At 43.8% G+C, this 13,226-nt stretch overlaps 1 protein-coding gene across 3 annotated transcripts in view; it reads left to right on the top strand.

Moving 5' to 3' along the window:
- The first annotated feature begins 3,386 nt into the window (after window positions 1-3,386).
- The window catches only part of FGFR2 (fibroblast growth factor receptor 2), a 115,964-nt gene continuing 106,124 nt past the window's right edge, over window positions 3,387-13,226 (top strand). For 2 of the 3 annotated variants that reach the window (XM_082222756.1, XM_082222755.1), the window contains exons 1-2: window positions 3,387-4,028; window positions 11,979-12,242. In XM_082222756.1, coding sequence (XP_082078882.1) covers window positions 12,068-12,242 — 175 coding nt within the window. In that variant the 5' untranslated portion in view covers window positions 3,387-4,028; window positions 11,979-12,067. The remainder of the gene's footprint in view (window positions 4,029-11,978; window positions 12,243-13,226) is intronic. The other variant, XM_082222754.1, reaches the window with a different exon arrangement.

Here is a 13,226-nt window from a genome sequence, read left to right as displayed (position 1 = left end):
CTCTGGAGAGCTATTCTTGGTAAAAAAAGAAGCCACATCACCACCATCCCACTGTCATGTAGACATATTATATGTCCTTGCAGTACTCTCAATAAACATACTGATGTGTCTAACATTCTTTCTTATTTCACTTTTTAAAACATGCATCGGCTCCCCCCTTTTTCTTTATTGTTACCTCTACACACCCACACCCACACACCCACACACCAATTTTGCTATGTTTTGTGCGTATTATATTTTCCTGCCATTTCAAAACATGTATGTTTTCTGGGTGTAAGCAACCTACTGTTTTGCCCCAACTTATTGTACAAAGTTTCTATAACCCGATAAGTATGTAACACAAACCAAAAGCCACCTTGAGTCCCAGACTGGGAGAAAGGTGGGATCTAAATAAACAAATAAAAAAATCCTAAATAAATAGATGTAATAGTAATAATAAATCATGGTTGAGCGAGAATGTGTGGATTCCAGAAGAAGAGATTAAGCTGCTTTGCTCAACCTCTGGTCCTGCTGTGGCTGCGCTGGGGTGAGGGAATCCATTGCTTAGCTCACCATGGCACCGAAGTCCAGGTGTATAGTTTGTTTTGCCCCAGATAAAGCATAAGCTGTAACCATGGTTTGTTCAGAGGACACCTTAAGACAAACCATGGCTTAGCACACAGCAGGAATAGTAGTAGTAAAGTGTTCAGGGGTTCACACACTCGCACTATGATAGTAATATCTACTTTGTGTGACAACAGTTTCAGTCTATTTGAGAAATGTTCCTTCTTCCTATTCTTGTTGCCTTTCAAGTACAGTGGTTTTATCAGTATGCAGTGTCATAATTTTGCTCTCCCTCTCTCTCTTCCTTCCCCTATGGATGGCCAACTATCTCCTATCAGTTTCCTCCTAAATTCTTTCTACTCAGTCTCAGAAATTGGCCTGTGGTCCCATGGGTAACCCTCATTTTCCCCACCTCTCTTTCTCCAACAGCTCTCCATTGTTAGCTGCATTTTTCAGACCAACTATCTTTTTCTACTGTATTTGTATTTCCCAGCTATCAATAGCCTCCCTCCCATCCTCTCCTTATCATCACTTCATGACAGTTTCTATCTTTTTGTCTCAAGGAAAGGAATTTGCTCATATTTGCTCCCCTTGTTGGGGAGGTTCTTTGGGTGTCTCTCTCTCTCCCTCCCTCCCTCTGACACACACACACACACAGAGAGAGAGAGAGAGAGAGAGAGAGCACAAATTCTCCATACCCTTGAATACGCATAAATCCCTGTGTTGTGGGTGGTTGCTTCATTGCCCTACTAGTGCCTGCTGAGCCACCAAGGTTGATATTAGAGGGACTGGAGACTGAGAGTTTGGGGTATGGTTACAACGTGATTAATGCTTTCATAATATAATAAAGAAAGTTAAGCAATTGTGCAAATTCTCATGATATACCCCTCAGGTTACTGGCTTACTCAGGAGTACTTGCAGTCTGCAGGATCATGGCAGCAATTCAATGTAGAGTTATGGACACTTAAGTCCATTGCTTTAAGTAGGTTTAAGCACACCTAATTCTGTGATGGATTGTGTTAGGTTTAATAGATGGTGAGAATGAATGAATATGATATGGTCATTTAGTGTTGCAACTTGGATTTAGAAGTGTCTGTTTCCATATGTATTATTTGTCCCGTCCCCCCAGTGTTTTCATGTAGGAAACCTAAAATCTAAACTAGTCTTTCCCCAACTTGGCACCCTCAGCCCTAACCATTGTCCTTGCTGGCTAGGGCGAATGGGAGTTGTAATCCAAAACATCCGGAGGGCACCAGCTTGGGGAAAGTTGATCTAAGGCTGTTCTGACTTCTGTGCAAAATCCAACTGGAAGTTTTCCTTTAAACATTGAGATTGAAATTAACAGAAACAGACTAATTTCAACAGACACATGAGAATTTTCCAATAGATTATGGACACATGGAACATACTGGGATAGCTCAGTCGGTGGAGCATGAGACTCTCATAATCTCAGGTTGTGGGTTCAAGCCCCACATTGGTCAAAGATTCCTGCATTGCAAGGGGGTTGGGCTAGATGACCCTCATGGTCCCTTCCAACTCTACGAATCTGTGGTCGGTGTGCCAATGTTTTGGAAAAATTTGTTGGGGTGGGTGGGAGGCAGGGAGATAGTTATCTTTTCAAATCTGATTTTTTCCTCTCCCCTGTTATCAGGAACCCTTTTTTCCTGTTCTCTATTTTCTCCTTAACCCCCTCACATCTTGGCTTCTACAAGATGTTACAGTGATACCTCGGGTTATATATGCATCAGGTTACATACGCTTCAGGTTATAGACTCCGCTCACCCAGAAATAGTACCTCAGGTTAAGAACTTTGCTTCAGGATGAGAACAGAAATCGTGCTCCAGCCGCATGGCAGCAGCGGGAGGCCCCATTAGCTAAAGTGGTGTTTCAGGTTAAGAATAGTTTCAGGTTAAGAACGGACCTCCGGAACGAATTAAGTACGTAACCAGAGGTACCACTGTACTAGCAGAATGCTGCATCCATTTCAGTTTTTGTTCTATGACTATTTATGCCCAAATAAAAAAATTCCTTCCAGTAGCACCTTCAGATAGGTATCTGAAGAAGTGTGCATGCACACGAAAGCTCATACCAAGAACTAATTTAGTTGGTCTTTAAGGTGCTACTGGAAGGAATTTTTTTATTTTGACTATGGCAGACCAACACGGCTACCTATCTGTAACATTTATGCCCAGTGCTGCTTCAACAAGGAATTAATTATGGATTAGTCATCTTCCCAAAACGTTAAGATATGTCCCTGCGGACTGGACAAAAGTGATCTTTGCTGCCACACAAAACAGCTCTATTTGGTCTTGATGTGCATGTGTTTGTGTGTTGACATCTTCAGAGGGTCATCCTGCGCCCACCAGGTGGTGGAGATTCCAGCGGGCAAAAAGTGATCACTCAATTATCTGAAATCTCTTCTTTTTAAAGCATCTACAGCCCCGCATAAGATGCTGGGCTCCAACATCATTTCCAAACTCCAGTCAAGGCTGTGAATATCAGCAATACATCAGGAGGCTGTGTGTGTGTGTGTGTGTGTGTGTGTGTGTGCAGAGATGACATTTTATTTTACTTCTTTGCTTGCTGGTTTTGTGGTGCCGCTTGGAGGCGTTTTCCCCCTGAGTGCTTTCTATGAGGTTGCGGGAGAGAGAGGCAGAGAGAAAGAGAGAAAGAGAGAAAGAAAGAAAGAGAAAGAGAGCCCTATTCTCCTTAAGGCATCTCCAGTGCGAGGGGAAGAGCCTACGGAGTTCAACTATTGCTGAACTGCTGTGATTGGCAGAGGAACTGTCCAGGAAATGGCTCAGGTTTCAACTTCGGGGGAGTGACCAGAGGAAGGAGGGGGAAGAAAGAGAGAGAGGGAGAGGGAGAGAGAGAAAGGGCTTGTAGACCTGATAAAGTTTTCGAGTTTGCTTGCAACAGGGATTCTGAATGGACTGGATCTGGACTTAAAGGCAGCTGTGCTTTTTCCTTTTTCTGAGCAACGACAACTTTTGGGAAAGTTCTCCCTAAACCTGGATCTTTAGAGAAGTGGAGAAGAGCAACAGAAAAAGAAAAATCGCGACACACTGCTTGCCTCCTTTTTCTCAACCCTGTTAGTTTTTCCTTCTCAAAATAAAAAGAGCAAACGCAGCCCCGTTCTGCTGCTCCGTCCAGCTTTTTTTTAATTTTTGGAGAGGTTTGGGGGCGCCGGAAAAGAAGGCAGCGTTTGGCTCGCCAGCGGTGATGGGGGCGACGGTGGCCCAGTCTCCCCGCGCGGGTCCGGGGCTTCGCAGCGACGGGTTGGAGCGGCTGCGCGCGGAGTAAAGGCGGAGAGGCGAGATCGTGGGGCTTTTATTTTATTTTTTTACGGAGAGGTGCTCCTCTCCTTCTCCTCCTCTCCCCGCTGCGGGGAAAAAGAAGGCTTCGGGCGCCGCCGGGCTTCATCCCGCACACACGCCTGCTGCAAAGGAAGAGCGGATCGCTTACGCGGAGCCTTTTCATACCAGGTAATTGGACCAGGCTTGGCTTGCAGTGGAGAGGAGAGGGGGGCCGGGGAGGAAAGGAAAGGGGGGCAATCGGGGAAGTGAGAGAGAGGAATCCTCAGGATCTCCAGGAGTGAGGCTCCCTGGGCCACCTCCGTGCGATCGCTTTATGCATTTGTGAAGCAACGTGTGTGCCGCTTGCGCGATCGAAATTCGCAAGAGCTTTCCCCCCTGCAAAGCCGGGGCATCTCCCGGAGCCGCGACGTTGCGCAGCCTGGCATTTGGGATGTTTGCGCCGAGCGACATGTGGCAACTGCCGAGGCGTAGTAAGCGCACGCCCTCCATATTTTGCGTGGGTCCGATCGGTGCCCCCCACAGGTGGCGTGGGGCCTGGCGCGGGTTTGGATCCACCCGAAGGGCTGGGAGCGCGGGAGCTCCTTTCCGAATGGGCGCCCGCAAGAATCCTTCCCGCTCCTCTTGCAGTTGACAGTTTGCACCCCTCTCTTCCTCCGCCGTCAGCCTCTACTTTTTAGCCCTTCGCGAGCGGCGCTTTTCGCTCAGAGGTCTTCCGTGGTGATGTGGTTTAGATGGCATGGCAGGCGAGGCTGCGGTTTAACACATGGATTTGGAAGTGCGTAAATTCCAAGGGTTCCTGGGGGCTTTGCGCCCAGGTGGAAGTGCTTAGGATGGCAAAGGTGGTGACAAGGTTGTTGTTTCCTTTCAAGAAGCAGGCGAAGTTCAGAACCACTTCTCCTCCTCTTCTTCTTCTCCACAGTAAAAAAAGGTTAAATAGTATTGTTATGCATATTTCATCCTCGTCTGGCGTGTTAGCCTATTGAGTTCCATAATCTGAGCAAAGGTGTACCTGCTTAAAAAACTGTTGCCAGGGCTTGGGACATTGGAAAGATGACAAGATGAACTATTGAGTATGTGCAGAGTGCCTCCCCATGCTGGCTGAGCTGCCTAGTTGTTCCTAGGTCAGAGGTTTTCACTTGGCAGCTGATTTTTTTTAGGCTCTAAACCCCCGCTGAGCCCCCATCCCTGTTTATATTTCCAGATAAGATGATATGCAGAATGTATTCCATAAAGAAAAGGAATCATTGTGGATTTTTTACGGTTGTAACAGGACCCAAATTGTAGAGCTATGATTTAATTGGCGTGGCATTAAAGGGCTTTTGTTTGAAGAGGGGGGGAATTGGGAGGGGATCTAGTTTATTCAGTTGCAGGAAGAAGGGGAACCGGGCTTTAGCGATGCTGAACACATCCAAACCTGTAGCCTGTGCAGATTCTTTCACCTATAGTGCTGTGGAAGGACCTAGTTAGGGGGGGGAACCCTCACCCCCTTCCCAAAAACCCCCACATGGAATCCTTCAGTGACTGTTGCAACAATCTGTGCATATGGAGAGAAGTGATTTACATGGAGCTTAGTGGAAACGTGATGTACAAGTAACACAAACCAAAAGAACAGGAGGTCCTTTTCGTGGGGAGGTTGTGTGTGTGTGAGTGATGTGATCCATAATTTTCCTTCCTCTAAAAAAAAGGAAAAGACGAGACCCCATATATATATATATATATATATATATATATATATATTCTGTGTATAAAACTGCCTTTCAAACAGGGGCCCATTATGTGGCTGGTGTGAAGCGCCACCAACATTTCAAACCCCATTGTCTCTTTTGTACCAAATCCCTGTAAATCTTCTACTTGCCTTTACTCATTTTCATCTGAAAAGCCTGTTTGGTTTGAATAGACTGCAATAAGCGGCCTCTGGACCTCTGTGGAATGTCAATTAAAATGCAGATTTCCCCCTCTCTCTTTCTGATCCGCAGAAGACTTGGAGAAAAACACGCTAGTCCCCAAGAAAAGTGAATGAAGGAAGTTCAGACAAAGCAAAACTATTGATGCTGCCAGGCTGTTTTCCCCGAATAACCGTCCAGAATTAATGTTTAATAGCCGATCCCTTTGAAGATGGCAGTGTGAAGGGGTTAGTGGGGCTTCACTCTCCTCCTGCGATCAGACCCAGTCTACTGTCACTTAATTGCTATACAGCTAATTTTCTATAAGCTGGTGGAGGACATTGATCCACACTTGCACAGATTATTATTTTTTTTGGCTGTACTCTAAATGCCTAGGGAGGATACACAGGTCAGAGTATTGATTTGGATGACATACTCTCTGCAAATTACAACCTCCCTGGGGAGTGATAAACACTGCCCACATAACAATGGAGCTAGATTAAAATGAATACTTAGGCTTGGATTTAATTACTGCCTCTCTAGAACAAGCACAACTTGTTTGCGTGCGCATTAAAAAAAAAAAGTAAATAAATGTGGCAGCTTGAAGGAATTTGGTAGGGCTCCAACCCCAGGCTGTTTTTTCCCATGCTTGTCAGTTTGGCAAAGGCATTTGGGCAGGTATGTGACTGAGGTGAAAATTGACTTGATGAGCGGGTGGCCAGGCAAGCCATCAATCATGGGTGGCTGACAACTCCTTCCCCAGTATAGGGCAGTATAGAAGAGAGAAAAGAGTTCCCTTTCAAGGGGAAAAATAAACACTACGTGTGGCTTTCACTGAGCCTGAGACTCCAGGAGGGATTATGCTATTGTAGTCAGGAAGCCAGAATTGTGAAGGCCAAGAAGCATGCTGGGACTGTGTGCCAAACATTGAGATAGGTACATAATTACCCCAGGGTAGGAGGTCTCCCTATAAAACCATCTAGCAGCGACTATAGCAAGTAAGATAAGGGAAAGAACTGGAGTCTGGGTCCCGCCCCTTCCACCTTCTAGAGAGGCCCATATGCTTGGGGAGGTGGAAGTCGGACTCCGTAATTGGGGAGACTAATGTTCCCTGTGGAAATGATGTAGTGAGAATTATGTAATTCAAAGGCTTGTTGACGTGTAAGGGCTATATTGCTTCCAATTTCTTATAGGGAAAGAGTGAATTGTGCTCTTTAGAAATATGTCAAGTTTGACTTTCAAGTTCCTTGCCTGGTAGTTTTGTTGAAGTTAAGCATGTTGTAAGATGTTAGTCTCACTTTTGTTACAGCTTCATAGAATAAACTCTTCTGTCTCCTCTTCTCCCACTGCTCCCCCCGAAAGCCCCATGTTATATCCCTTTTTAAAATTCTGACAGTCTATATTTCCATTAAGATAGAGTTATGGGTAACTTGTATACTCTTAGAGAGACTGAATCCTGTAATAAGGCATCAGTAGTCTGGTGAGGGACTGATGGGTTTGAGAGAAGCACTTTACAGGGTTTGTAGGAGCAGAACAAATGGGTCTCCGTGGTTGGCTATAACCATTATGCAACTATAGAAATTAAATTTATTTAAAAGGATTGCATGCTTTTAAGCCTCTCATGCCCTTTATTGATAATATATTTCACCAGTTTCTTTAATATGTCATGTGAGGTTGACTCAGTCCCATTTTCTAGCTTTAAGTATCAAATCAACAGTGACCTTTCAAGAAAATATTGTGCACTGAAGGGTTTATTTCACCAAAGATCTTACTGGTAAAAGTTTTAAGGAATTGCATGTGTTGTTTCTGAAACATGATGTACCTCGGGTTAAGAACTTAATTCGTTCTGGACGTCTGTTCTTAACCTGAAACTGTTCTTAACCTGAAGCACCACTTTAGCTAATGGGGCCTCCTGCTGCCGCCGCGCTGCTAGAACACGATTTCTGTTCTCATCCTGAAGCAAAGTTCTTAACTCGAGGTAATATTTCTGGGTTAGAGGAGTCTGTAACCTGAAGCGTATGTAACCTAAAGCGTATCTAACCTGAGGTACCACTGTAATACGTTAGAAAACCTAGATTGCATTTTCTCTATTGGGCAGCATACATTGTCTCAATAATTGTCCAGTTTTGGCAATTTTATGTCAGATATTGAGCTGGAAGGATTTTGCCCATAATTACTTTCCCCTGATATACCTTGAGATAACTAGTGTGGGCAGCATGATAACATACTACTTCTAGATCTTTGAATGAGCAAAGCTCTTTACATTTGCATCTTACCCCTATAGAGTCACAGTATGTGATGTAGGTTAGGTTGAGAGAAAGAAAGAGCACAGGCTAAACAAAGAGTAGTAACTGGAATTTGGGTCTCCCGCATCTAAAGGGAAGAAAGGTTCTTGAGTTATTGCTGTGCTCAGAGTGTAAGAGGGTAGTGCAGGAATGAGAGCAAAATAGGTAAAATGAGAATAGCTTTATCTATTGTTCTTTCACAGTTGACAGATAACCTCTGGAAATCCATCACTGACCATATCGCACAGAAGAGCATAATTGCCATGGCTGCTTGATTTATTTGCCTCCTAAAGTCTGGGTGCTGTGTTTGTGTGAGGGAACAAAAGAGGTTTTTGTTTGGTCCAGTTACTAAGGTGCTTCATAAATGTTGTTCTCATCCAGACCAACAGAGTTTTCGTGGGAGCTGTCGCCTTGGCTGAATTGTGTATCTCATTGGCCCTCTGATTTATCAGATTGCAGCTACTTCTCTCACACTCTTGTGCATTGAATGTGGGTGTACACAACCCCTTCTCTTTCACAGCGCTTCTCTTTTCAAAGCGCTTTGCATACGTTATCTCAATCAATCTTTACAAGGTCAGCTGGTTGGAGTGGGTGCTCCAAGGTCGCAGGTTGGATCCCTGAATGGCACAATTGCATATTCCTGCATTAAAGGGGCTTGGACTAGATGAGTCTCAGGGTCACTTCTAACTCTGCTACTCTATGTCCTGCTAAGTTGGTGGAGGTACACGGGTAGCGCTGTGGGTTAAACCACAAAGCCTAGGACTTTCCGATCAGAAGGTCAGCGGTTTGAATCCCCGCGACAGGGTGAGCTCCTGTTGCTTGATCCCTGCTCCTGCCAACCTAGCAGTTCGAAAGCACACCAGTGCAAGTAGATAAATAGGTACCGCTCCGGTGGGAAGGTAAACAGTGTTTCCGTGTGCAGCTCTGGTTCACCAGAAGTGGCTTAGTCATGCTGTTCACATGACCTGGAAACTGTACGCTGGCTCCCTCGGCCAACAAAGCGAGATGAGCGCCGCAACCCCACAGTCGGTCACGACTGGACCTAATGGTCAGGGGTCCCTTTACCTTTAAGTTGGTGGAAGCACTGTTATGTCCATACTGCAGGTAGGGGAGTGGGGATGAAAGCATGGTGGATTGCTTGAGACCAAGGACTGAGTTTCATGGGTGAGGTGCTGCAGGTGCTCCAATAGATGCGAAAAGGAATCATGGGTAAAATTAACTCATGTTACCTGCTTCTCCTTTGGCACCTGGCTCTCCTTTACTCCATTTCCACAGCATCACTTCTTCCCGGCTTCCCCTTGCCTGGTTTAGCTTGCAAGCCTCCTGGACTGGGGCTCTATCCCTTGTATGGTCTGCGCCATATGAGTGTTGAGCAATAACAGTAACAGATGTCAGCAAGATGAATCCAGAGTTCCCGATTTCAGGACAACTGCTTTTATAGACAAATGCGCATTTCAGCCCACAAATCACATACTCCAGAATGTTCAGCCTTGTAATCACTTGCTCCAGAACAGAATGCTTCGGAGTTGAATGTTTGGAAGATTTCAGACTTAATTGCATGAAAGGGCACTTTATTGTACACTTCCAAACCATGTAAGGCTAGCTCTCCCTGAACAGAGCTTTGAGTTACTCTACCTTTATCTTGCATTGTCTGGCCGTGTGTACCTTGATAAAGAGAGAGAGAGAGAGTCTGCTCTAATTGATTCTTGGCCTTCTGCCATGCAAATTCATGGAAGGATTTGCACAGCGCAAAAATAGAATGTGGTAATTTTGTAAAATGAAACATGATGGGCCTGCACATGTATACAATTATGTTATTTGCTTAAAACAAACTTCATAGATATTTTTTGATTAAAGTAGCTCCCTTAAGCAATGTGCTGGCATCTGAAAACTCCTCAGCCCAAGAGCACGAAGAAATATTCATGTATCCTGAAGACATGGGTCCCATTAATACTTCTTTTCCTCCTCTCCAAAGGAGCAAATCCTTCCCTGTCTTTGCTGCTGCATCTCTCCAGGCAAGAGGGACAACCACACTGTTGCTTTTTCCTTCCTCTTCTTCTTAGAAACAGAGGATGCTGCCTTCATGCTTCATAACAGATAGTCATACAACAGGTACATAGGCACATAGGAAGCTGCCTTTAACCCAGTGGTGTCCAAACCTTTTTCAAAGAGGGCCAGGTTTGATGAAGTGAAGGGGCGACCAAAGTTGTTGACCTTTTTTTAGGGTTGAAGTTGTTGAGGTTTTAAAAAAGATTTTACCCCAGGAAATAAACCAATAAAACGGATTAAACCAACCAGCAGGCTGGATTAGGTCTCTGAAACAGACTTTATACTGTCTTTATACTGTTTAGGATAGGATGGTTATAAATAGCTTTTCTTAAGTTTTTTTTTAAACTGGGATACAATGAACAAAACATGGAACTATGCAAATGTTCATGGAATGGCACGGTGCAATTACCTTCTGCGCTTTACTAGTTCAATAAAGCTGCAGACCTAAACACACCGAGGAATAAGCCCCATTCAGCATAGTGGGACTTACTTCCTAGCAAATGTGCAAGATTGCTTTGCATGTATAGAATGAGTATTTTCAAATGTCAGGTGTATCTGTTCAAAACTGAGAATGGGCTCCTTGTTTTAAATCCTAAAGAATATTGCATGGTTATTTGGGCCTTGAGCTGGTAATCTGCATTTTCAGGTTTAGAACTCTGCATTGTTGATGACTTAATACTGGAGGCCGTGACCATTTCACATGGGGTTCCATTCCTGGCTCCTGTGCTCCCCACCCGTGTTCCACCCCGTTCTGCTCCCGTTCTCCCGTGTTGGTGACTGGATGTCAGTTGGATACACCTAAAATGGTTACTGTCAGTACTTAATATTTGACTTTGGCTTTTAGAATGAAAACTGGAATATGTTATATAATTTAAGCAGGGGGGAAGTATACTAAGCCATAGTGTTAGGAGTGTTTGAAGGTTAGATTGGTAGTAACGTATTGCTGTTCCTTCTTGCTTTGGAACAATCCTGGAGGCAGGTTCACAGATTGAGACCTGAGGCTGAGCGAGAGATTTTAGTTTTTTGTCTGTTGCTATGATATAAAAGAGGGAGAAACAAAAGCAATATGGCACATACGTAGTAAAACTCTTCCTTGATTATATCAGTTCAGGGTGCACGTGGTTGATTGCGTGTTCTATCACTTCTAGGCAACACAACTATCTCCCTGAATACAGTAAACGAGCCCATCAGGGGAAAATGATGAAATGGTATTATTTTCAGTGGCACACACACTTTTCTGTGTGAGGGGAATTCTTTAGGTGTTGAAATATTCAAGCATGGAGGTCATCTGCCTGCGGTAAAGTAGTAACATCCAGTAAGGTGCTATGTGTTATTTCTGTAGCTTTAAATTGGCTCAGTGAGTCAGTAGATGTAGAACTTGAATACAAATGTTCCAGAGCCTACTGAAACTTATGTAGGCTTTGCCAAAAGAATGGTATTAGTATTTGACCACTATGACTATATTTCTTCAGCCTCAGATGATCCGTTTGAAAATGAAGCTAAAGCTTAATGATGTGCAATTTGTAGCAGTTTCTGATAGAGTGAAGGATTTGCAACAGAAGAGAAAGTTTGTCAGCAAACACCCAGGCAATCCTCCTCTGAGCTTCCTTGTAATCCTTCCTGTGCTTCTCTAGCCTTTTTGGCTCACATAGGCTTGCACCCGGTTTCCTACCCAACCTGTTGCTTATGTTACTTCTCCCTCCAACTCACTTCGGGAATCCAGGGAACCTCCTGTGTTGGAGTCCTCCAATAATAATAATAAAAATAAATAAAAAATGGAGCAGGTCCTGGATTTGTCTGAACCATTGATGAAAATGGAGGCATGATTGGGGATTTTGCAATTTAAATGCAGAAATTCTGGTTTCCTTAACTCACCAAATGTCCTTCTCCTTTTCCCTTAGGAGAACCAGCAGCAATCGGGAGTAAGAAGGTACTTATTATCAAGGCTTAAGGTGCTCCTTTCAGCCCATGCTTGCGTAGAGGAGCTCAGATGGGAGTAAAGTCCACATGGAGGTATGGAAGAGGATCAGGGACTGGCATTGAGAAGATGGTCAGTTGGAATTCATGTTGCCTTATCTGCCTGGTGGTGATCACCATGGCTGGATTTTCGTTGGCTCGGCCATCATACAATTTAGTTGGTGAAGACACCACTTTGGAACCTGAAGGTGAGTCACTGTTGTTGTTGTTTGTTTGTTTTAAGGTGTTTTTTTTTGAATGGGGTCATTAATTTCCGAGGAAGTTCAGGCTCTGTATAAATAACCATGTACCACCAGCACCAAGGTGATCTCATCACTTGTGTGACTTGTGGAAACTCTTCCACACAGGAACTTAGTTTTCTGTCACCTGTGTTGTTACCATTGATACTGCTCTATTGGACCCAACAGAAGAATGATGCTGTGACTAATTCCAGGTATGACTATTTTAGCTAAAGTGCTAAGGGAGAAAATGTGGCTATGGACAAAATACAGGAGGATGTATTGGTAACATATATGTAACTACCATGTTGGTTATAGTGTGACCCCCTAGAACAAGTATTTTCAAAGCTTTCCTCCTTAGAACTCTCAAGTAAGCTATTACTATTTTAAGAAAGTTAGGATTGCGATTCTGTACACATTTAACTGGGAGAAAAGCCACTGAAAACTGGGATTTACTGCTGAATAGACATTTATAGGTTTGCACTGTTTCTTGGTTGGTTAATGCAAAATAGGGAGCTTAATTCATTGTTTGACAACTTAAGCCTACAAATAACGTCATGAATTTTGTTTGAGCTAAGCTTTGATTTCTGAAAGGTCATCATCTCCTGTACTAAGTCTTAAAACATGACATCAGTAACATGAAAAAAGACTGTAAGGGGCTCCCACTGGGGTATCCATCGTCAAATAAGGCTTTAGTCATTTCTCAAGAGGAATAAGGCCTTCTAAACCATAGTATTTAACAGCAGTGTTGGGATTCAGTCCAAAATTTCATGCTGAGCTATTTCAGAGCAAAAAAGGCAACATTGTGCATAAAGATTGCTTCTCTTGTTTGAAAAAACAACAACCCCTTTCTGTTTGTTCATTGTAATTTTGTCCACAGGTAGTCTATTGAAAAGAGATGCATAGCTCAAAAATGGCCACAAAAGCCATTTTATTACCACTTATCACTAATTG

This window comes from Podarcis vaucheri (genome assembly GCF_965113315.1).
Source record: "Podarcis vaucheri genome assembly, chromosome: 5".
NCBI classification, from domain to species: domain Eukaryota; kingdom Metazoa; phylum Chordata; class Lepidosauria; order Squamata; family Lacertidae; genus Podarcis; species Podarcis vaucheri.
The sequence above is the reverse complement of the archived record's forward strand: the minus strand, read 5'-3'. Positions and strand labels throughout refer to the sequence as shown.